General features: G+C 39.6%; 1 protein-coding gene across 1 annotated transcript in view; it reads left to right on the top strand.

Annotated features, from left to right (window-relative positions):
* Nucleotides 1-25,784, top strand: part of LOC150089376 (polyamine deacetylase HDAC10-like) — a 162,386-nt gene that overhangs the window by 20,005 nt on the left and 116,597 nt on the right. The window contains exon 2 of the mRNA XM_090389961.1: nt 9,338-9,411. Coding sequence (XP_090246087.1) covers nt 9,338-9,411 — 74 coding nt within the window. The remainder of the gene's footprint in view (nt 1-9,337; nt 9,412-25,784) is intronic.

Below are 25,784 nucleotides of genomic sequence, written 5' to 3'. Positions count from 1 at the left end.
ATCCCTTGCCAAGGATTTCTCGTAATCTGCCTTCGCCTGCCTAACCTCCTTTGTAACTTGGTTGCATATCAACTTGTATCTATCATAGGCTTCTGTGTCATGTGTTAATTTGTAAGTATCCCATGCATTTTTCTTCTCTGCCATATGCCTCATTAGTTCATCTGACATCCATTTTGGCCTAAACCTTGAACAATATTTCTTAGTTGGTATGTAAAGCCTAGTAGCTTCCAAGATACGTTCTTTGAATGCTTCCCATTTTGAATTTGCTGTTGGTAACATCATCAGTTGGTCCCACTGTATAGAATTTAAATACTGTCTCAGTCCATCGTAGTCGCCTTTACGGAAGCAATAACCCTTCCCTTTACCCCTGATGGTAGTTACCTCTTTGAGTAAATCCCACTTCAGCACACTGTGATCACTGCCACCTAGTGGTTCATTTATTTGCAGATTCTTAATGCATGAAGAATCACTGCTGATAATCAAATCAAGAGTATTACTCCCTCTAGTTGCCTCCTGAACATGCTGATGTAGAAAACAATCATCCAATAAATCCACAAAAGCCCTGCTAGTGTGTGAGTAACCAGCCCCCAAATTCCAGTCAATATCTGGGAAATTAAAATCTCCCATTATAAGACTCTCTGATTTACTGGCCCACTCTATTTCCCTGTACAGTTCCTTATTATACTCATCAGAGTCATTAGGCCTATAGCACACTCCTACTCTCAATTTTGATCTCCGAATGCTTATGTCACACCAAACTGACTCAACACTGCACTGTCCAGCGATGTCGACTGGCTTCACTTCCTTGGTTTTTATGTGTTTCTTAACTAATAGCATAACCCCTCCCCCCTTCCTATCCTGTCTATCCTTTCTGTAGACGTTGTACTCCCCAAATTGCAGTTCTGCATCCCTTATGTCTGTGTGACACCACGTCTCTGATATCCCAACAATATCTGCCTTTGATGTTTTGAGCAATACCTCAAATTCATCAAATTTATTTACTAAACTCCTAGCATTGGTGTACACGCAAGTATACCTGCACCTGTTTCTATTCTTAGCTACCCTAACACAACCCATGTGTTTATTTGTACTGCAATGGCTCCCAGCAGTCTCTGAAATACCATGCATCTTGTTTTTCAGGCTTCTGCTCATTCTAATAGAAGCTGTGCAAGAATCTCTTTCACCTCTGCCAGTGGCTACTGTCAATCTATTGGTCTTTGTCTCCCCCCCAAGCTAGCAGTTGAATGGAAGTGAAGTGGTATGTTGTACTTCAAACTTCCTCCATCAGATGTTGATACAGAGATTGTCCAATAGACTGACAGATTGCAAGTAACAATCAGTTTCGTTAGTAGCGTGAACTTTACGTGTAACGATTTTGCAATGGATCAGTGAACGAATATTAACTTTTGATTTAAGAATCGCATGTAATGTTAAAGACTGTTTATGGTGGTGGTGGTTGTTGTTGGGTTTTAGGAGCATCGACAACCAAGGCCGTGTTGCTCTGTGTATATTGTCTGTAAATTGTGAGTGTCCTGAGGTCGATTTTCTGTTTGCCAGACGAAAAACCCGAGTTTCTGGGGGAGGAAAACCATGCTACCTTCACCCGAGACCAACTAACTCAGCCACTTTGTGAAAAAAAAAAAAAAAAAAAAAACCCAAAAATTCCTCCCGTCATTGACAGGATTCGAACTCAGATCTTTTCCACCTGGTATAGGGAGGACGGCGACCTTTCAGCTGTACTACCTATGCGTTTATGGTGGTGAAACTTACCAGTGTGTTTGAATGCAAGCCAGCGGTTCCCGAACTTTTTTTCGTCAGCTGGCCAATATTGATGAAAATAGGATGATAGAAATTGTAGGTAGGCCGTATCAGATTAATGCCGTGATATCACTACCATCCTCAAGAGATGGGTTTGCAGGTACACCTTGTTATTGCGACTGTGACAGTTGTGATTTTTACAGTACCTATCGGTCAATTAATTACACTGCTCGACAAAATTAACAGAATACGTAGAAAACATGGTGTAATTCTTGCAGCTTGCAATTAAGCGGGACAAAATTTGGCATGGTGGTGTACCATAGAATAACGATGAAATCAGAAGACAGCGAGAAACTTCGGACAGGTATAAGGGACATTTTATAGGCAGGGCCGCCGCAAGTGGGTAGGCGAGGTAAGCATGGCTTACGGGCGGCAGTTCATGAGGGCGCGAAATTTTTGTTTGATATTGTTTTCTGACTGGTTAATGCTTATCAGTATGCAACATTTAGAGCGGCAAATTTCATTTTGCTTACTGGCGGCACATAGGAACGCAGCACTAATGTTTATAGGGGTTGTATAAGAATTACCAAAAAGGTCACATTACAGAAGTCGATGCAAGATGCTTATGTATATGTATATGTCTGCGCGGTAGCACAGTGGTATCGTCACCGTCCTCCCCACACCGGGTGGAAAAGGCCCGGGTTCGAATCCCGTTGATGACGCCAGGAACTTTAATGGGCTTTTTTCACTCCGTGGCTGAGTTAGTCGGTCTCAGGCGTAGATAGCAAGGTTTTTCTCCCCAGAAACTGGGTTTTTTTCGTTCAGCAAAACAGGCAAATCGACCATAGAACACACGCAATTTACAGACACAAATACGGGTTAATGTATTCAATTACAGGCAACCCTAAAATAATAATTTTTTTTTGAATTTGCTTATAAATATGGTAACATGACAATCAGTATGGTGTATGATCTCCTCCAATGGCTAAACAGTCCTGAAGTCCTGACAGCAGTGAAACTTGCTCAATATAAGGGTATTTGTAAGATTCTGTGGCAACAAATCTCATTCTTCCAACAGTGCAGACTTTAGCTCACCAAGTGACTAAGGAGTTGGCTGTCAGTGTGTATTGCGACGCCTAAGGATGTCTCACACATGTTCGATCAGATTCAAGTCTGGTGATGGTCATGGCAGTCATTGGATATCTTCAGTTTCAAGATATTCCTCCAAAACTTGAGCTCTACGTCCAGTGGCATTGTTCTGTATGAAAAGAAAACCTGGGCCAACCGCACCCCCTAAAAAGTCGCACATAGGGTTCGAGGATATGTTCTCGGTACCTCTGCACAGTTACTGTAGAGGGATGTGGCAATTGATCATTATTCTGCCCCACACGAGAACACTGTCTCCACCATAAGTGTTCCTTTCTCTGTTGTTGGACAGATGGTACTACATTCCTCATTGTCTACAGATGAAATAAAGTCTAGAAACTGTAGGCCAAATGGAACTCATCAGAGTACATAACTGTGCCCCATTTGTGAGGGCTCCAAGTCACATGTTCATGGCACCAGTTTCAACAAGCTCTATGTATGGTGATTTGGGTTAATGGGAACTGGCTTCCTTGCATAGAGTCCACTTGAATTGAGCCTTCTTAACACAGTCCAGTTGGAAATGTTTTCACCTGTGGCCACAGCAACCTCAAGAGACAGTTGATGACAGGACATCATAGGCTTCCCTCTAGCTGTTAGAGCCAGATAGTGGCCTGTTTTGGTTGACGTAGCCCTCGGGCGACCTTGGCCATTTCTTCTTGTAATGGTTCCTATCTCCTGAAACTGCTTCCATAAGGCGACGCTGCGTGACACATTAAGCCAACATGCCGCCTCTGTCCTTGACTGCCCATCTACAAGTCGTCCGACGGCCATCTCAAAGAATCATATAAACGAAATGACTTACCAGCCCGAGTACTGGAGACAACGGCGGATCCAGAAAAAATGACAGGAGGGGCACCATTCCATTTTGTGCACTAGATTGGCGATCACATTAGCATTAGTGTTGCCAACTGTAGTCAGTTGAAAATAGCTGAGCCACAATGCAAAATAGATAAAATCCTGTGTTAACAATGAAAAAAAAAAAAACAACCTTTTTTGTAGCTAAAAGGAATTTAAACGATTGGTGTATATTTTCCGAAAAACGACAGGGAGGCACGTGCCCCAGTGCCCCTATCCTGAATCTGCCACTGACTGGAGATGTGGCTATCCCACTGAGCAAGCCAAAAAAGGGGAATGAGGTGATATGGTCCCAACTCATATTTCTATAGGCATGGATAATTTGCATAATGTGGGCTCTGTAAGGTCTCCTGAAACTGTTTCTGATTCTCTTGATTGATTCCTATTGGATACTTGGAGGTTGCATGCCACGATGCCTATTATATCAAATATTCGTCTTCGGCGACACTGTTCACAATAAAATATTCATCAAAAACATTTTGTTCAGTTAATTTTATCGAGTAGTATATTTTCTGTGAACCAGTCCTCCACTTATATGCCTGTATACTTGGAACTGGTCATCAAAATTTTACTCTGATAATCTGTTACCAGGAAATATTTGTGAAAGTTCTGCACATTTATTAACTGGTTTCCATTATAGTTAATGCATAAGTCTTATGATTCTATAAAATTTGAACAAAGATATTCTTTACCTTTATACATAATATCACAGAAACGGTTTCTCTGCTTCATACAAAAAGCTTTCGGGCCGCACGTGAACCCTGGTATAAATCGTTGAAAGACCGATGTGAGGATGCTCGCGTAACCGAAGAAGTGGGCGTCCATCGACCTCTCGAAATGAGAACAGCGTTGCAAAAGTTAATGAAATTGTGGGAAGAGATCGTCTTTTGACCCTCAGAATTATGGCTGATGACTGGATATGATTAAGAAGGCAATTCGTCAAATTCTACATGAAGATTTAGGGAAAAGGAAGGCTGTGAAAAATTTGTGCTACACGGATGAGCAGAAGCAACGAAGAGTGTCGTCATGCGAAGACGATTTGTTAAGACAATCCTAATTTCCTCGACTATATTGTCACTGAAGATGACTGTTGGTTGTTTCAGCACGACCCAGAGACAAAGCGTCACAGCATGAAGTGGACTTCAAAATCATCACCAAGGCACAATGTTTCATTTATAGAAATCCAGAACCAAGATGATGCTGATCATGTTTTTCGACAAACGGGGTGTGATTCGCGAGGAATTTGTACACGAAGGGAAGCGAATCAATATGCGCTTTTGTACGTTATACGTACAAAAAAAAAAAAATTACGATATTAGGTTCCTCTATAAATGATTACATCTACTTATTATTTGTCTGTAAATTGTTCTCTGGTCGATTTGAATGTTTGCTGGACACAAAAACCCCAATTTCTGGGAAAAACCGTGCTATATACTCCGGAGACCGACTAACTCAGCCACGGAGTGAAAAAAAAGCCCACTAAAGTTCCTTACGTCATCGACGGGATTCGAACCCGGGCCTTTTCCTCCCGGTGTGGGGAGGATGGTGACGATGCCACTGTGCTACCGCGCAGACTGCGTTCGCTCTGTACAGGTGCTTCAAAGGCTATTGAAGGGCATTTCCTGGGTAAGACCGCAATTTGGAGAGAAAGGCAACTTCTTGCATTACAATGCCCCCACCCGTTCCACACTTGTTGTGAAGACATTTGTGTCCCAACATGGCATTATACAGATCAAACATCCACCCTACTCTCCCAATCAAGCACCTGTGGGCTTCTCTTTCTCGAATCCTTGATAGGAAAGAAAAATCAGGATGTTGAGGACATAAAGAAAAATTTATCCGCCAAACGGAATATCATTTCTTTGGACACCTTCGCTGATTCTTTTCGAAACTTTTAGAACGGTGTTTAACCCCCTCCCCTTCCCGCTGTTTTAAAATATGAAAACTAGTTCCCGATTTAAAAACAGTGGCAAGGAGGGGATAAACACTTTGACTAGCACTAACCATAGCGGGTTCGGCATGCCAATCACTGCCTTCTTTCACTTCTTCTCGCCGCTATTTTGGAAGGGGAACCCTGTTCTAAAGTTTTACCCAATCATAGTATTTATTTGTTATATGATTGTTGTATGTATTTGTCCTATATAAACTATAATATTATTTATAACGGTTATTTTAAAAATAGCGAGGATAACTACTTTTACTTTTAGATTTCGCTAGTTTTAAAATTTCTTCTTCTTCGGAAGATTTTAAAAAGTTTAAATTCTGAACAGGACATGTTATAGTTTTCTTTCATCATAAGTTCAGCTTCTAAATTTTCAAATAAAAGACGGTTTCTCTCTTTTCGCCAAGCAGTTTTCGCTGAAAACTTTCTGATGAAGCATTTGAATGTGGAACTTACAATTTGCCTCCGTAATTTTTGAGAAAAAATTGCACCCATTTTTTATCAAAACGCATTTTCTTTTCTTCATTACTCAGTGACGAACAAAATGCCTTTAGACTTAAAAATTGCAATCAATAATACTTACTTTAAATTATAAAACAAAAATGTATAAAATATAAAAAAAAAAAAATAGCCATGTCTTAATAAAATCTGAGGTTATTCACTGTACTTTACGATATCTTAAATGATTATTACTGGTTTTTTTTTATTTAATTTTCAAAATTACACTTCACTTAATTAACAATTAAAAAAAAAAGGAAAATTCATATGAGAATTATACCAAAATAATGTATGGCATAGATAAATACGTTATACATGTAATTTAAAACAAAAAACGAAAAAAAGATTTCTCAATTCTCGTTTTTCCCATGTTATTGGAATTAATTTTTAACACATCCGGTTAGATTCCAATAAGAATTAATTAAAAAATATGTAAAATCAATAAATTAACAGTTGGGACTTATTGGGACAAATGATGGTATTATTGGGAAGTGGGACTTGAAGTTCTAAATTGGGACAATCCCGGCCATATCAAGATGGTTGGTCACCCTGGTTCTTCTTCTAAAAACATTGTGTTCTTTTTTATTGCACCTGCCACCCATGCCACTCCTCGTACATGAACCTGTGTTAGTCCTTTGGGGTAATTTTTACCCAGTTCAAGAAATGCTGGGTTGGGAACTTTTTTTCATTTTTATAGTAAACAATGACATATGAATCAAAATTTGTTGAAATCTGGCTCATTACTAAAACGTTCAAGGAATGATTGCAACCCTTATATCTGGTGAGTATGGGCTTGGCACACCCAGAGTCCTAGCTGGATATCATTATTCTTCTCTTTCTTGGTAATTCCCCTTCTTCTGACTCTCTCTCTCTCACTCAGGGTAATTCAGAAATTTTTTTTGGCTGGTGCAGCATAAGCCTCAGGCTTCCTGGCACCATATAGCAAATAATAATAATAATAATAATAATTATTGTTATTATTATTAATAGCCATATGGTGCAAGGAAGCCTGAGGTTTATGCTGCACCAGGAAAAAAAAAAGTTCCCAAGTTACCCTGAGAGAGAGAGAGACAAAAGTAGAAGGGAATCACCAAGAAAGAGAAGAATGATGATATCCAGCTCGGGACCCTGGGTGTGCCAAGCCCATACTCACCAGATGTGAGCCCCAGGGGTTAATAACTCAGATGTGGGGCACATTACGCTTGTAAATGATGCGTCACGTGAATCCAAACCTAAAATATGAAAGTATTACGACGAGTATTTATTTATTATTTGGATTTACATATATATAAGAGATTCAGAACGACTGCAGTGTGTTGTTTGTCAGGAAATATTATCAGATGAATGTATGAAAACATTCAGACTTCGTCACAATTTAGAAACAAAATACAAGGAACATGTAAGAAAATCTCTGGAATTTTTTTTTTTTTTCAAACCAAACAGCAAGAATTGCACTCAAGTCAAAAGCTGATCAAAGAAACTGTAACTTATTGTAAACGTGAAAAACTGAACTTCATCATGTGTTGTATCAAACATCTCAGAGCTAAGGCTAGGAAAACCACACACATTACAGCAGAGAAACCAGTTCTACCAGCTGCAAAAGTGATGGTGGGAGATAAAGCCACAAAAGATCTTTATTTCATTATCGAACATTACCATCAAGCATAGAATCGAAAAATGTTGGAGAACATAAAGCATTTAATTTATGGGAGTATGCAAAAGCCAATATTATGCACTACAATAGAGGGAATACAGATACCTCCGAAAATGCTAATTAGCATTTATTCAATATGAATTCAAGTAAACGTTATGAATTATTTATTATGAAACTTTATACAGTGTACTAATGTTGGAGCTGTGCTTGAATGTTTTTATGTTTTTTGACTTAATTTAATAATAAACAAATTAGTTAATATACCCAGTGCATTACATTTCATGCGCATTAGCAATTATTAACAATTCGTTATTTATAATAAAAAAAAAAAAAACCGACAACAAAGAATGTTTCATTTCTGCATATCTGCCACATTGTCCATTCATTCTTACAACTAGCATAAGGCAACAGACATGATGCTTCAGATACAATATATGGTTTATGGATAGCCATGTATATGAAAAAAATAAATAATAATTGCCATATTTTTATTGGTCCAATTTTAATGAAATTTAGGATTCGCTCAAAAAATCTAATATGCCCATATACAAAATTTCATGAAAATCCATCTACTAGTAGTCAAGTTATTACATGAGGGTGGGAAAAAAAAGAAATAATTATGCCTGATATCTGTTAGTCTAGTTTTAATGAAATTTGGAATGGCTTGAGAAATCTTCTTTTAAAAAGCCCAGTATAAAATTTCATGAAAATTCGTTTACTGGGAGTCGAGGTGCATTATGCATGTATGCTAACATCCCTCCAAAAAATGAAGTTAAATGGTCAAAATGTGTAGGAATTAGCGGGGGCAGATCCAGGATTTGTGGGGCCTGAAGGTTATACAATTTTTGGAGTCCTCTTTAAGAAAAATAATACAAAATTAGGTACAAAAGTGAATATTTATTTAGAATAAGAAAAATTAGAAATTTAAAAAAGCTGACAAATACCACAAACATCACAAAATCCAGAAAAATAACATAATATTTTCATTAATTAACTGCCAGACACCTGTATAATACTCTTCCCCCCCCCCCCCCCCCGCCCCAACATATTTTGGCTGCATACTCTTTGAACACCTCTTCATATGACAACGATTTTGTTATGTTATTTTCTATAAAGAGAATAGAAAGATAATTCAGTCTTTCATCTAGCATGGTCGATTGAAATTTGTTTTTTATTACTGATAGTTTAGGAAAGTTTCTTTCAGCTTCACAACTCGTTATTGGTAATGTTGTGTAAATTTATAAGATTGTTGTCAAATTTAGGAAAACCTCTATCACATTTCTTTTATATATGAGCAGTGGGATTTCAGAGCATTTCAAGTTTTCTTGTGCAGTGACTAATCTTAAATACTCTGAATTGACGATACTCATTAACCAGTTTGTCATTGATATCCTCATTGCAGTGGTGTATTATGAGTTTTATGTTATCTTTGTCAATGTCAGTATTTCGTGTCAAATCAGCAAGAAATTTAAATCTTTTTCCAGGTTGTTCATATGATTCACTCCTATTCATATCGTGATATGACCTACGGCCCTGCACCTTTGTGTCATGATGCCAGGTAAGTTGGCACCGTGGATGGCAGGAGTATTCCTGTAAGCCTTTCCCACACTGGGACAGCTAGCAATAACTTAACTATACATGGAAGTGATTGCGAACCTCATAAATATATCCCACTAAACCCAAACTAACTATATCCCCAACTCTTAGCTGGATCCTAAAAATGCTGCATCCATTCCAGTGCCATTTGACATGATGGAAAGTGTGACGGAGGGGAAGTCTGAGTGGAAAGAGATGGCTGACTGAACCGGTTGTAGTTAAAATATCTTGCTTTTGCAAATTTTACAACAACATATAACCATGTGAACACATAGCTAGGGCCCCTCCCAGGGCCTTGGAAGGAGCCTGTGCAAGTGAGTGGCCCTGAAGCTTAAGCTTCATTAGTTTCATGGTAAATCTGCCTCTGGGATTAGAACCAATAGGGCTTGTGCAATATTAAGCAGACACAATGGATTGATTTCATGTGTTAAATCTGTTGCACCTGTAGTATTCTTTAGTCACTGCTGTATGGTATTAGGCCAAATGATGCAAGGAAGTGAACTTTTTCTGCATTATCCAAAAATAAATAATAATAATAACCCAGATAACACCTACAAGGAACTGCAGAAAGTCACAATCCTGAACACCTGTAGGATAGTCAGCGAGTTCTTTGACCACTAATAGTAACTGGACTCCAGGGGCTCGCATCTGGTAAGTATGGGCTTGGTACACCCAGGGTCCTGAGCTAGATATCATGATTCTTCTCTTTTTTGGTGATTCCCTCCTACTTTTTTCTCTCTCAGGGTACTCAAATTTTTTTTGGCTGGTGCAGCATAAGTATGCACCATATGGATAATAATAATAACAACCACCACACAAACCTGGTAGCAGTACTGATATGAGGATGAGGGGAAAAAAATCTGAAGGAGAAGAAAGAGATAATATTAATGATAATTGACGAAGAGCCATCAAAACCATCTGAAGGCTGCTGTTGAGAAATTGATCATAACCTGAAAAGGAGGACGGGGTTTGACAGACCTCATCAAACAACACAAAAAAGTGATTAAAAACCCGAAGGATTATTTGCACAAAAAGGGCGACAGTCTACCAGGCCATAAGAAAAATAGATAAACAGCATACCCCACCCAACCTCCTCAATTATGAGAACCCAACCTCCTCAATTATGAGAACCCACCCACTGAAGTGGAAGAAACCGAAGACAGAAAAATGGACAAAGAAGGAGGTACATAGCAGGAACTACAATAACCTCCAAGATTACATAGGCAAGAAGACTTCCAACGCATGGCTCACCAGTGGAATGCACTTACCCGAGACCAAAACACTCATGCTTGCCATCCAAGGCCAGGTAATCAACACTGGGAATTACAGAAAATATCTACTCCAGAGTCACATGTCACGTTGACAATGCTATCTTGCTCCAGGAACAATCCAGCACATCACAGAGGATGCAAAGTAATCACCCAGATGCAATACACTAATGGACCAAGTCACCAGGATAATATATCAGAAGCCAATGAAAGAATACTATTTTATCAAAGAAAGTATACCACATTACAATTACCAACCTCGGGCTTTACTAGAGACCCCTACCCACAAGTTTTACTGGGACGGACCATGCCGTAAGAATGGACCCAACAGACCAGACATAACAATCATTGATAAGGAGGAAGAGACTATCTGCCTTATCAACGTAGTGGTGCCCAACACTATCAACCTCCAGAAAACATATGAGGAAAAGATCAGAAAGTACAGTCCTTAGACAGGAAGTCAAAGATGTGGCATATGGAAAAAGTAATGATCATCCCAATCATCCTGTCCACCACCAGCTGGTGCCAAAAATACCACATAAGAACCTAGTAGCAATGGGGTCTCCCAGAAAACACCTACAAGGAACTCCAGAAAGCCGTGACCTTGAACACTTGTAGGATAGGTAGAGAGAATTAGCATTAACATTAGTTTGGGCATATGATGTAAGAAGGCTAGCTTATACGGCATCAGCCAAAGAAAAAAAAAACCTTCACATTTCACCCATCCAGTCACTCCAAATGTTTGTCTAGTTCAGCCTTAAATTTATTTAAGCTATCAACTTCCACAACAGCAGATGCAAGTCTGTTCCAGCAATCAACTACCCGCTGGCTAAAGGCCAGCGGGTAGTTGATTGCTACACAGTACTCAAGGTGTAGCCTGACCTGTACCTGTACACAGTACTCAAGGTGTAGCCTGACCATTGCCTTTTACAAAGGGATAATCACCTCCTCGTCTCTGCTTGCAAAATTCCTATATATCATTGACAAAACTCCATGACCTGCTCAGAGAACTTCATATCTGACTGCACAATTATCCCTAGGTCTTTCATTCTCCACCTTCCTTAGTGTGATACCACACAGTTGGTACGTTTCTCTTGGGATACTGCTAGCCATATGCAGTACTTTGCATTTGTCAATGTTAAACTTCAGTTGCCACTTCTCAGCCCATTTGCCTAACTTTTCTAGATACTTTTGCAGCAGCATAGTCTTTATTGTCATTAACAACCCTGCCAAACTTTGTATCATCTGCAAACTTGGACATTAAGCCTGATATACCTTCATTGATATCATTGATAAATACAGAAAACAACAATGGGCCCAACACCAAACCCTGGGGGACTCCACTAATAACTTTAAACCATGTAGAGCAGTGTCTATTTATTACCACTCTCTACCGTTCTCCCACTCAACCATCCCTTTAGCCATTGCAGTAACTTGCCTTTAATGCCATACTGCTCCAATTTGTACAGCAGTCTTCCCTAAGCAACAATATCAACAGCTTATCTGAAATCCAAGTATATGATATCAAAATTATTTTTTGCATCCAGTTCTTTTATGACCACTTCATAGTATCCAATTAAATTGATTAGACAAGACTTCCCCTTAACAAACCCATACTATATGTGAACTATTACTGCAGTTTTGTCTAGGTGATCCTGTATCACCTCTTTAACCAGTGACTCCATTGTTTTCCCTGAACAGAAATTAAACTAACAGGTCTATAATTATTTGTGTCACCCTTTCCACCCCCTTTGTGAGTTTGGGATAGATTTGCACATCTCCAGTCCATGGGAGCCTCACCCGACTCTAAGGATGCTTCCATAATTATAGCTAAGGGGTTGCTTAATGAAAATTTCAAAAAGGAGGAGACAGCCAAAGACACCGGGCCACTTAAGGGCCCGGAGGCAATTGCTTTGATTACCTACATGGTAGCTACGCCATTGGCCTGACCTTGAACAGTATTTCTTAGTTGGTGTGAAAAGCCTGGTAACCTTCAAGGTTAATACTCTGAATGCTTCCCATTTAGAATTCATTGTTGGTAACATCATCAGTTGATCCCAATGTATAGAATTTAAAAACTGTCTGAGACCACTGTATTGACCTTTACAAAAACCCTTCCTTTACCCTTGATGGTAGTTACATCTTTAAATATCAGTACACTGATCACTGTCACCTAGTGGTTCCTTTATCTGCAAATTCTTTATGCATGTTGCTGTATAAAACAGTCCTCCAGTAAATCCACAAAATCTTGCTAGCATGCGAGTGACCAACCCACAAGTTCCACGTAATATCTGGAAAGTTAAAATTCTCCATTAAAAGACATTCTGATTTACTGGCCCACTCTATTTCTCTGTACAACTGTTCGTTGTACTCATCAGAGTCATTAAGCCTATAACAAACTCCTCTCATTTTCCCTTTCCCCAGTGTTTATATCACACCAAACAGACTCAACATTGCGCTGTCCACCCATGTCAACTGAATGCACTTCCTTAGATTTTATGTGTTTTTTAACTAACAGCATAACCCTTCCTCCCTTCCTACCCTGTCTATCCTTTCTGTACACATTGTACTCAGGCACAATATGGCCTTAGCAGCCCTTGTGCCACAAACCAACAACAACATTGTACTCCCCAGATTCCAATTCTGCACTGCAGAATTGGAATTTGGGGAGTACAATTGGAATTATTAATACAGTTAATAATAATAATAATAATAATAATCAACACCATGTCTGATATCCTAATAATATCTACCTTTGATGCTTTGATCAGCATTTCAAATTCAACAAATTTATTTATTATACTTCTAGCGTTGGTGTACATGCAAGTATACATGCATCTGTTCTTACTCTTAGTTACCCTAACACAGTCCATGTGTTTACTTGTTCCAGGATGACTCCCAGCAGCTCTTGAAATCCCCAGCAACTTGCTCTCTAGGCTGCTACTCATTACAATAGAAGCAGTGCAAGAATCACTTTCGTCTCTCCCTTCGGCTACTGTTAAAATCTTTTAGTCCATGAATCCCTCCAAGCTATCAGTTTTCCAACCCACCTAACACTGCCTCGATAGCATCAGCAAATATTCATGCACCCTTTCTATTTAAGTGTATCCCACCCCTGTAGAAGTGGTCTCTCCTGTTAGCAAGCATAGACCATCCTAAAAAAAAATCTACTCTCTCAGCCTTGCACAATCACTCCAGGGCCGAATTGATTGACAAGGCTCTCGTTATATGAGAGCTTTGTCAATCCTATCATGTCTGGGCAGAATTGCAGACACTTTCAAATTTGTTAAGTAAATTTGCAGATCTCTTACTCTTAAGGTCATTAGTGCCAACGTGTAAACAATATCACCTTTTGTGCCCTTAAAAGATATCTGCCCTACAATGTCATCAACTTTTGCCCCTGGCAGGCATACCCTGGTCCTGTTGCACCTATCCTTTTTTCATAATATATTCCCTGTCTCCCTGACAATAGATGCCCATCAGAATGCTGAGTTGGCGAATAATTTCTTCACAGTCTCTGCACCTAGCACACACACACAAAGACATCCTCCTAGCAGATCTGCAAATATTTCACATTTCACACATTTTTTTAGACTGTGATGCGTTGGAGAATTGCCACCTTTGGGTCTCACCCGAGCCACGGCACTGTTGCTGTTCTCTAATCGTTGCTTTCCGCGCTCTAGTCTGGGTCATATTTCCATTTAAATATAATTTAATTAACAATGAAATTTAATAAGATTAATAAATTTTACTGATTAATTGATAATACTATACTGATCTAACAGATTTCTAATACAGTGCTATGTATTTCGCTCTTTAGTTTTATGTTAAACCTTATGCTATGAAGTTTGTGATTTACATTATGTTATTCCGTATCATATAACAATGTCGGCAAGTTACGAACAGTAAGATCTACAGACACTATGTATTAACTTTCAGAATCGCTATCTAAATTCAGATAAATCAAGGAGCTTGACTAGGACTATAAAGCTGCTTATATAAAATAATATAATATAACAATTAAGTCAATAAAATGATTAAATAATAGTAACTAGCTGTTACAGCCACCCCACCCACTTGGGGCACCTCCGTAGCTAGGTGGACAAGAGCAGCAGTTCGTAGCACACGCCTCTTGATTAAACCGGGGTTTGAGCCCATGACCACCAAATACAGAGGATACGGAAAGGTCAGGGAATGACCACCGTATATCCCCGAGCAATATGGCCTTAGTGCTAATGCTCCTAAAAACCAAATAACAACAACAACAACCCACTCACTTGGTACCTGTACACATTGTGGAGTCACTTGTACACATTGTTCTCCTTATGGATAAAAACCCCTAAGGAGAAAGAAGAAATAATAATAATACAGAATATTCATACTATTTCCATTTCAGCAAACTAATCATTTATTTCTGTTTTAAACTTAACTAGACTCACTGCCTCCATGTTGGGAGGCAGTTTATTCCAATTTTCAACAACCCACTGCCTAGAGGTGAACTTCATGAGATACAATCTTCTGTTATTCTGTGAAATTTTATTTTGGATCTCCTGGTTCATGTTCCACCTACAGGGGTATATGCAGAGAAGCATTAACTGATAGATATGACAATAACAGACAACAATTTTGACAATGACATTGGATGGGTAGTTAAAGTGGTCAGTTTCATTTAAGGCTTGTCTTCTAAATTCTCACAGTTTTCAAGCCTTTTGTGAGGAAATAGAAAGTAAACACAAACAGCACTTCTATTTTGTGCAGAAGTACATTGGTTATTTTGTGAAAAGTACTTAATTGTTCTTTGAGTGATGAAAATATCAAAGACAAATGCTGAGGAACACTCATCAAAGGAGTCTTGTTTCACCAGGACAATGCACCTGCTGATAAGTTTGTCTTTGTCAGGGCTTCACTGAATGAGTGTTGCTTTGAAAGCTTGGACCATTTCTCATATTCACCACATCTAGCATCAGACTTTCACATATTTCCCAATAGTGTTCTTGATAAGCTAGGAGATTTGTCTGTATTATTTGCAATTGATTCTAATGCCAAGAGTTCACTTTGGTTCAGTGGCACTACTGATGATAGAGGGAAAGCTTTAGATGATATGATAGCTGCATGGAAACTTATGGTTCACAATCAATCTGGGGAGGAGTCCACCTTTTAGACAGTAAATGGTGAATCAAACATAGATGTAACTCTTACAAACTCAACTGGTGCTAGATTTGTCTGTGGATGGAAAGTCAAATTTCACTGGGTATTGAGTGATCATCGTGCAATATTTTATGAAATCAACACAAATAGGGAAAACAGTGTTGGCTTGAATTATAGCACATTGCTGTTAAGCCTGCAAACTGGGATAACTTTGAAGAAGCCTTCAGCAGGCCGTGATTGTTTTTGCAAAAACTTATCTATGATGTGTGTGTAGCTGCCATGAAATGGAAACAGATAAAACATAAACCAGTTAAGTGGTGGACACAGCTTACTCTATTGAAAAAAACAGGTAAAAAACAGGAAAGGGCTAGGAAGCAATTTCAGAAGAGCAAATGTAAGGAAAGTGCCTTGGAATTTATTTGATTAAAGAAAGATTATCAATGTATTCATAACTAGTATATCCATGCTATTGCTTAAAAGAAATATGATTGCTGGAAAATGTTGGTGAAAACAGCAGGAAATAATGACCCCTTAATGGATTGATTTATAAAATTTGTAATGGCAAATTTGGAGCAGCTGCTGATGTTATATATTCTATTGGCAAGGGCACCACTGAGATGTGTAATTGGGAAGACTCCATGAGTGCAATCTTAGATCACCTTATAGGTAATGATAACATGGCTATCATTACCTATAAGGTAATGATAGATAACGCGAATTTTTTTTTGGCTGGTGCAGCATAAGCCTCAGGCTTTCTTGCACCATATAGCTAATAATAATAATAATACATCTCCAGTCTGTGGGGACTTACCCCAAGTCCAAGGATGCTCTCATAATTATGGCTAAGAGTTTCTTTACTTCCTTTGCTGCCTCCTTTAATATATCTAGATAGATCCCATTCACCCCAGGTGCCTTTCTTATGTTTAACTTCAACAGTTTCTCTTCCACTTTGCTCTCAGTTATTACAAAATCATTAAACTCCCTGTTACAGTTTGATAAACATCTAGCCCTCTCCTCCTCCTCCTCGAATGACTCCTCATGTGTGATTGTAGATGTAAAATACTCATTAGTTCAGCAGCTATCAGAGAATGATCATCCACAGTCAAACCATTGATATCATGGGACCAATCTGATTCATCCCCTTCCCTTTATTTTTTATAGAAGTAAAAAAGTCTTTGCATCCTTTGCCAAAGATTTTTCATAATCTGCCTTCGCTTGCCTAACCTCCTTTGTTACTTGATTAGAGACTATCTTATATCTACTGTAGGCTTCTGTGTTGCATGACGATGTATGTGCATCCCGTGCATTTTTCTTCTCTGCCACAAGTCTCATTAGTTCATCTGACATCCATTTAGGCCTGAACCTAGAGCAGTATTTCTTAGTTGGAACAAAAAGCCCAGTAGTTCTAAGATTACTTCTTTGAATGCTTCTCATTTAGAATTTTACATGTCCAAACCATTTCAAACGGGACCTTTCAATCCTATTCTGGAGTTTTTCAACCTGAATTCTCTCCCTAATCACATCATTCCTTATTTTGTTGCATCTCTCTTTCCAGCTAAGCTCCTCACAAATCTCATTTCTGCCCCCTGAATTCTGCTTTCATCCTTTTTCCTCATAGTCAAAGTTTCAGATGCATATGTCAGATTTGGTATATAATATGCCTGATATATAGCCTTCTTACACTTCAGTGGTATGTTCTTGTTCCAGATCAGATCTTTTGTCTGCCTATAGAAATTCCCACCCTCTTGTATCCTTCTTATTTTTTTATAATGGTGCTTCCTAGATATTTGAAGTTGTTAACCATTTTTAGCTGTTTCCCTTCCACTGTAATGTATCCGTCAATCTCGCCACTCCTCTTTAGAACCATTACTTCACTCTTCTCCTTAATCATACTAGTCTGTATATCATCTTGCCGTTGCACTTGTTCTCTACTCTCTCCCCATATGCAGAGGTAATCTGAGAAGAGCATGACTTTCATCTGGTCCAGTCAAAGTTGTTCCACCACTCTATGTTGCACATCATTCATGACAGCTATGAACAGTAGTGGTGGCAGGATGCCTCCTTGCCTCAAACCTGATGTTATTTTGAAGCTCTCCGTCAACCCTACCGCTGTTCTTACTTTGCTCACTGTATTGGTGCACATGTTTGGGAGGCAACTAGAGGGAGTAATACTCTTGATTTGATTATCAGTAGTAATTCTTCATGCATTAAGAATCTGAAGATAGAGGAACCACTAGGTGGCAGTGATCACAGTGTGCTTAAGTGGGATTTACTCAAAGAGGTAACTACCATCAGGGGTAAAGGGAAGGGTTATTGCTTTCATAAAGGCGACTACGATGGTCTGAGACAGTATTTAAATTCTATACAGTGGGACCAACTGATGATGTTACCAACAGCAAATTCAAAATGGGAAGCATTCAAAGAACTTATCTTGGAAGCTACTGGGCTTTACATACCAACTAAGAAATATTGTTCAAGGTTTAGGCCAAAATGGATGTCAGATGAACTAATGAGGCATATGGCAGAGAAGAAAAATGCATGGGATACATATAAATTAACACAGGACACAGAAGCCTATGATAGATATAAGTTGATCTGTAACCAAGTTACAAAGGAGGTTAGGCAGCCGAAGGTAGATTAAAATTGTCTGCAATTCTGCCCAGACACGATAGGAGGGAGTATATGATGAGAGCCTTGTCGATCAATTCCGCCCTGGAGGGATTGTGCAAGGCTCAAGGGGTAGAATTTTTTTCAGCCTGGACTGTACTTGTTAACAGGAGAGATTGCTTCTACAGGGATGGGATACACTTAAATAGAAAGGGTGCAAGAATTTTTGCTGATGCTGTCGAGGCAGTGTTAGGTAGGTCGGAAAACTGCTAGTTGGGGGGGATACAAGGACTAATAGATTAACAGTAGCCACTGGCAGAGGTGGAAGTGATTCTTGCACTGCTTCTATTGAAATGAGCAGAAGCCTGGAAAACAAGATGCAGGATATTTCAGAGACTGCTGGTAGTCATTGCGGTGCAAGTAAACACATGGGTTGTGTTAGGGTAGCTAAGAATAGAAACAGGTGCATGTATACCTGCGTGTACACCAATGCTAGGAGTTTGGTAAATAAATTTGATGAATTTGAGGTATTGCTCAAAACATCAAAGGCAGATATTATTGGGATATCAGAGACGTGGTGTCACACAGATATAAGTAATGCGGAACTGGAATTTGGGGAATACAATGTGTATAGAAAGGATAGACAGGACAGGAGGGGAGGAGGGGTTATGCTATTAATTAAGAAACACATAAAGTCCAAGGAAGTGAAGCCAGTCGACATCGATGGACAGGGCAGTGTCGAGTCAGTCTGGTGTGACATAAGCATAGGGAAATCAAAATTGAGAGTAGGAGTGTGCTATAGGCCTAATGACTCTGATGAGTATAATAAGATATTGTACAGGGAAATAGAGTGGGCCAGTAAATCAGAGAGTCTTATAATGGGGGATTTTAATTTCCCAGATATTGACTGGAATTTGTGGATTGGTCACTCGCACACTAGCAAGGCTTTTGTGGATTTATTGGATGATTGTTTTCTACATCAGCATGTTCGTGAGGCAACAAGAGGGAGCAATACTCTTGATCTGATTATCAGTAGTGATTCTTCATGCATTAAGAATCTGCAGATAAATGAACCACTAGGTGGCAGTGATCACAGTGTGTTGAAGTGGGATTTACTCAAGGAGGTAACTACCATCAGAGGTAAAGGGAAGGGTTTTTGTTTTCGTAAAGGCGACTATGATGGTCTGAGACAGTATTTAAATTCTATACGGTGGGACCAACTGATGATGTTACCAACAGCAAACTCAAAATGGGAAGCATTCAAGGAACTAATCTTGGAGACTACCAGGCTTTACATACCAACTAAGAAATATTGTTCAAGGTTTAGGCCTAAATGGTTGTCAGATGAATTAATGAGACATGTGGCAGAGAAGAAAAATGCATGGGATACGTACAAATTAATGGGTGACATGGAAGCCTATGATAGATATAAGTTGGTCTGTAACCAAGTCACAAAGGAGATTAGGCAGGCAAAGGCAGACTACGAAAAATCCTTGGCAAAGGATGCAAAGAAAAACAGAAAAGAATTCTTTACATATTTGAACTCGAGAAGGAAAGGGATGAATCAGATTGGTCCACTGGATATTGATGGTTCAACAGTTGAGGATCCTGCTCAGGTGGCTAACAATCTAAACAAGTATTTTGCATCTACATTCACGCATGAGGAGTTATTCAGGAAGGAGAATGATGTAGGTAAAGTAAACATTGGCAGTGAGCTGGATGATTTTGTAATAACTGAGAGGAAAGTGGAGGAGAGATTGTTGAGGATAAACATAAAAAAGGCACCTGGGGTGGATGGGATCTATCCAGTTATATTAAAGGAGGCAGCAAAGGAAGTATGCAAACCCCTAGCCATAATTATGAGAGCTTCTTTGGACTCAGGGGAGGTACCCATAGACTGGAGATGTGCAAATGTAACCCCAATTCACAAAGGAGGATCAAAGGCTGACACAAGTAATTATAGACCTGTTAGTTTAACTTCTGTTCCAGGTAAATTAATGGAGGCACTGGTTAAAGAAGCACTGCAGGATCATCTAGACAAGAATTCAGTTATAGCTCAGACGCAGCATGGTTTTGTTAAGGGCAGGTCTTGCCTGACCAATTTGATTGGATACTATGTTGTAGTCACAAAAGAACTGGATGCAGGGAATAACTTTGATATTATATATTTGGATCTTAGAAAGGCTTTTGATACTGTTGCACATGGAAGACTGCTGCACAAATTGGAGCAGTGTGGCATTGGAGGCAAATTGCTGCTATGGATAAGGGGTTGGTTGAGTGGCAGAAGACAGAGAGTGGTAATCAGTGGACACTGCTCAACATGGACTAATGTTATTAGTGGAGTTCCTCAAGGTTCAGTGTTGGGTCCGTTGTTGTTTTCGGTGTTTATGAATGATATTGATGATGGGATATCAAGTTTAATGTCCAAGTTTGCAGATGATACAAAGGTTGGCAGGGTCGTTAAGGACACTACTGACGCTATGCTGCTGCAACAGGATCTGGAAAGGTTGAACAGATGGGCTGAGAGGTGGCAAATGAAGTTTAACATTGACAAATGTAAAGTACTACATATGGGAAACAGTAACCCCAGAGCAACGTATCAACTCTGCGGTACTACACTGACAGTGGTGGAGAATGAAAAGGACCTGGGGGTAATTGTGCAGGCAGATATGAAGTTCTCTGAGCAGTGCAGACGAGCTGCAAGAGTAGCTCATGGTGTATTGTCATTGATATACAGGAATTTTTCTAGTAGGGATAAGGAGATGATTATTCCCTTGTAAAAGGCAATGGTCAGGCCACACCTCGAAAACTGTATACAGGTCTGGAGGCCTCATTTCAAGAATGATGTAGAGCTGCTGGAATGAGTACAGAGAAGGGCAACAAGGTTAATGAAGGGAACGAAGGGTTGCTCTTACAAAGAAAGGCTTAAGTTTTGCAAATTACAGTGTCTGGAGACTAGGCACTGGCGAGGTGATCTGATAGAGGTGTACAAAGCCTTGAATGGTTTGAGCATGCTCAATGCTGATGGGATACTGCCTCTTGCTCAGAATAATCACCTGAGAGGGCATAAATTCAAATTGAGGAAAGACAGATGTAGGATAGATGTGCGGAAATTTGTCTTTATCCAGCAGGTAATTGGTTGGTGGAACAGACTTCCATCCCTTGTTGTGGAAGTTGATAGCCTAAATAAATTTAAGGCTCAGCTGGACAGGTATTTCGAACGAACGGAGGGGTGAAGTGGAAGTTTTTTTTGGCTGATGCTGCATAAACTTGCTTTCTTGCATCATATGCCTCTACTATTCTCAATTCTCTCCACAAGTTGTTCCTCTATCCCCAAGTTTCTCAAAACCTCCCACACTTTCTCTCCCTTTACAGCATCAAACGCTTACTTTATATCCAAAAATGCCATCCATAATTTATTGTGTTCATAACACTTATCTGTCAGTTGCCTGATGCAGAAAATTAGATCCACCGTCGATCTGCCAGGCCTAAAGCCGTACTGTTCGTTGGCTATCCTATTTTCAATCGTTCCTCTTATCTTCTGCTCTAACACTCTCTCATACAGCTTACTCACATGCGATGTCAGTGTGATGCCTCTATAATTGGAACACTTTTTCCTGTTCCCCTTCTTGAACAACAGGATGATCAAACCTTTCCAGTCCTTCGGCACCTGTCTCTCATCCCAGATTTTATGGAAGAGTCTGTATGTCCACGTTATCCCTGATTTGAAGAAGAAGAAGAACTCTTTATTGCATACAAAACGCACATGCCGCACACAATACCCTTCACGGCTAAAAACCAGGGGTTATATTTGCCTGTAGCCTTCAGCATTTCTCCATTTATCTCATCCATACCAGCAGACTTATTTGTCTTGATGTATTTCCATGCCTGCACTATATCATTCCAAGTCAAGTCTGTTTGCTCTCTCTCTGTATCTTCACTTTCATCCCCTGTTTTATGATCAACCTGCCTTTGTCCCTTTTGCTGGCTGCCCTGCACATTCAACAGATTTTCAAAATAATTCTTCCATGTTCCTCTTATCTCTTCATCCTTGGTTATTAGGTTCTCATTCTCATCCATCAAGTATTTGCTCTGTTCACCATCTCTTCTCCTTTTCCTCATTGGATGATTGTAGAAAACAATCATCCAATAAATCCACAAAAGCCTTGCTAGTGTGCAAGTGACCAATCCACAAGTTCTAGTCTATACCTGGGAAGTTAAAATCCCCCATTATAACACTCTCAGATTTACTTTCCCACTCTATTTCTCTGTATAATTGCCTATAACAAACTCCTACCCTCATTTTCCCAGTGCTTATGTCACACCAAACTGACTCAACAGTGCACTGTCCATCTATGTCAACTGGATGCTCTTCCTTAGATTTTGTGTGTTTCTTAACTAACAGCATAACCCCTCCTCCCTTTCTATCCTTTCTGTACACATTGTACTTCCCAAATTCGAAGTCTGCATTCCTTATATCTGAGTGACAGCAAGTCTCTGATATCCCAACAATATCCGCTTTTGATGTCTTAACTAGCACTTCAAATTCATCAGATTTGTTTACTATACTCCTAGCATTGGTGTACATGCAAGTATACATGCATCTGTTCTTACTCTTAGTTACTCTAACACAGCCCATGTATTTACTTGTTTCATGACCCCCAGCAGTTCCTGAAATCCCCAGCAACTGGCTTTTTGGGCTACTGCTCATCCCAATAGAAGCATTACAAGAATCATTTCCACCTCTTTCTGTGGCTACTGTTAACCTATTAGTCTGTGAATCTCCCTCCAAGCTAGCAGTTTTCCGACCCACCTAACATTGCTTCGATAAGATCAGCAAATATTCTTGCACCCTTTCTATTTAAGTGTATTCCATCTCTGTAGAAGCAGTCTCTCCTGTTAACAAGCACAGACCACGCTGAGAAAATTCTACCCCATGAGCCCTGCACAATCCCTCCAGGGCCAAATTGATTGACAAGGCCCTCATCACATACTCCTTCCTATCGTGTCTGGGCAGGATTGTAGACACTTTCAAATTTAACCCTAACTATTGACTTTTTTTCAGCATCGACCTGTACTTGCTTAGTAAATTCACAGATCTCCTTCACTTAACGTCATTAGTGCCAACATGTATAACGATATCGCCTTTTGTGCCCTTAAAAGATGATATCTGCTCTACAACGTCATCAGGTTTTGTCCCTGGCAGGCATACCCTGGTCCTATTCCACCTATCCTTTTTGCACAGTATATTTCCCGTTTCCCTGACAATTGTCACTAACAATAACTAGCTCCTGTGGGACCAGCGCATTCTGCCCTGAAGGTTGCTGCTGTGTTGCCTGGTGCATAAGAGTGTGCTCTGGCATTGAGTTGGGCAGCTGAAAACTTGATGTGCCCCCATTTTAATTCCATAATAAAACTTTGTTCCAACTTGGTTTCTGTTGTTTGGTTTTTGGTTCTCAACAGAGTTCTGTTGAGCTCTCTGACTGCTGTAGATGGCTGTTGAGAGAGAGAGAGAGAGAGAGAGAGAGAGAGAGAGAATGTATGATGGATTTGCCAGAATTTTTGGCTAGGGGCCGCTTTACTCAATAAATGAAAGAAAAAAAATGAATGAATATGAAAAAGTACCCGGCTCGGCTGGCATCCATTTTCCCACTAACAATGATGTCAGTGGTTGCATTCCTGGAGGCTCAAAAGAAAAGTTTCTTCCCAGTCAAATCAACACATTTAGCATTAATTTAGGCATACAATGCAAGAAAGCAAGCTTATGCAGCATCAGCCAAATCCTCCCCTTCCATTTCACCCCCCCCCCCCATCCGTTCCAAATGTCTGTCCAGCTCAGCCTTAAATTTATTTAGGCTATCAACTTCCACAACAAAAGATGGAAGTCTGTTCCACCAATCAACCCCCCCACTGGCTAAAGGCAAATTTCCTCACATCTATTCTACAATTGTCTTTCCTCAATTTGAATCTGTGCCCCATCAGGTTCTTAATCTGAGCAAGAGGAAGAATCCCATTAGCATTCAGCTTACTCAACCCATTTAAGGCCTTATACACCAATCAGTTCACTCGCAGGTGCCTACTCTCCAATTACTTAAACATTTCTTGGCAAGAGCACCCCTTTGTTCCCCTGATCAATCTTGTTGCCCTTCTCAGCATCAGTTGAAGAAATGTATTGACTCCAAAGGGGACTGTTGAAAAGCAACATGTTATCAGACTCCTCCAATAAACCCTTCATACTCAGGTCACAAACTTTACAAATGCCCCTCACATTCCAGAGAGAGATAAGTTTATTTGAGTTTTTTTTTAAAATTCTTCAAAGTATTATGCAATTGGGTTGAAATGTATTTTATGGTGCTTACCCACGGATCTTTGTGAAGGGGTGAAGAGCTGGTCTAGCTGTGCCCACTGATTTGCAGTGATTGGATGATCTATTCCAGTGTTTTTGTTTCCTGATTTTAAACCAGTGCCAAAGGGGCAAAATGGTTTCAGGGTGCTCCCCCCTTCGGTGCTGGTTTAAAATCACAAAACAATTTTCCTCCCTTTCTGGCTGGTTTTAAATCGGGGATCGTTTTTCCAATCACTGCAAATCAGTGGACAGAGCTATGCCAGCTCTTCACTCCTTGTTGCAAAGATCTGTGGGTAAGCACCATAAAGTAAATTTCAACCTGCAATTATTGCATCACGGTTATAACCCCAGGGGCTCACATCTGGTAGGTATGGGCTTGGCACACCCAGGGTCCTGAGCTGGATATCATCATTCTCTTTCTTGGTGATTCCCTTCTACTTTTGACTCTCTGTCTCTCTCTCCCTCTCTCTCTCTCTCTGAGTAACTGGAATTTTTTAATTTTTTTTGGCTGGTGCAGCATGAGCCTCAGACTTCCTTGAACCATCTAGCTAATAATAATAATATTAGCTTAACATATGTCACTACAGTATTCTGTTACCCTTGATACAATCTTTCTCCCTCTTTTTTAAAGAAATGTAGACTTTCTTGTTCTTGTTCTATTATGGTTAACTACTGTGTTTGTGACTGTTATCATTCTGCTTTTAAGCATGCTCACATAATTCCAATTTACAAAAAAAAAAAAAAAAAAAACTAGAACTGATCCCATTAGTAACCATCACATCACCATTTTAAACACTGTACTCAAAATCTTTTAAACAGGATTGATGTTCTGCATTGTTAGTAGATGAATTAATTACTTTGTAAAATACTGAATCATATGTAAGTAGTTGTTCATAGTACATCTGTTTAGTTGTGAACAGCTGGGTACAGCTGCAGTTGTGTTGTCTCCTCGCACTACAACAATTG

This window comes from Mastigoproctus giganteus, chromosome 2, assembly GCF_048544385.1.
Source record: "Mastigoproctus giganteus isolate SK-2022 chromosome 2, ASM4854438v1, whole genome shotgun sequence".
Taxonomy (NCBI): Eukaryota; Metazoa; Arthropoda; class Arachnida; order Uropygi; family Thelyphonidae; genus Mastigoproctus; species Mastigoproctus giganteus.
Note: the sequence above shows the minus strand (reverse complement) of the source record. Positions and strands in the feature narration are given on the sequence as shown.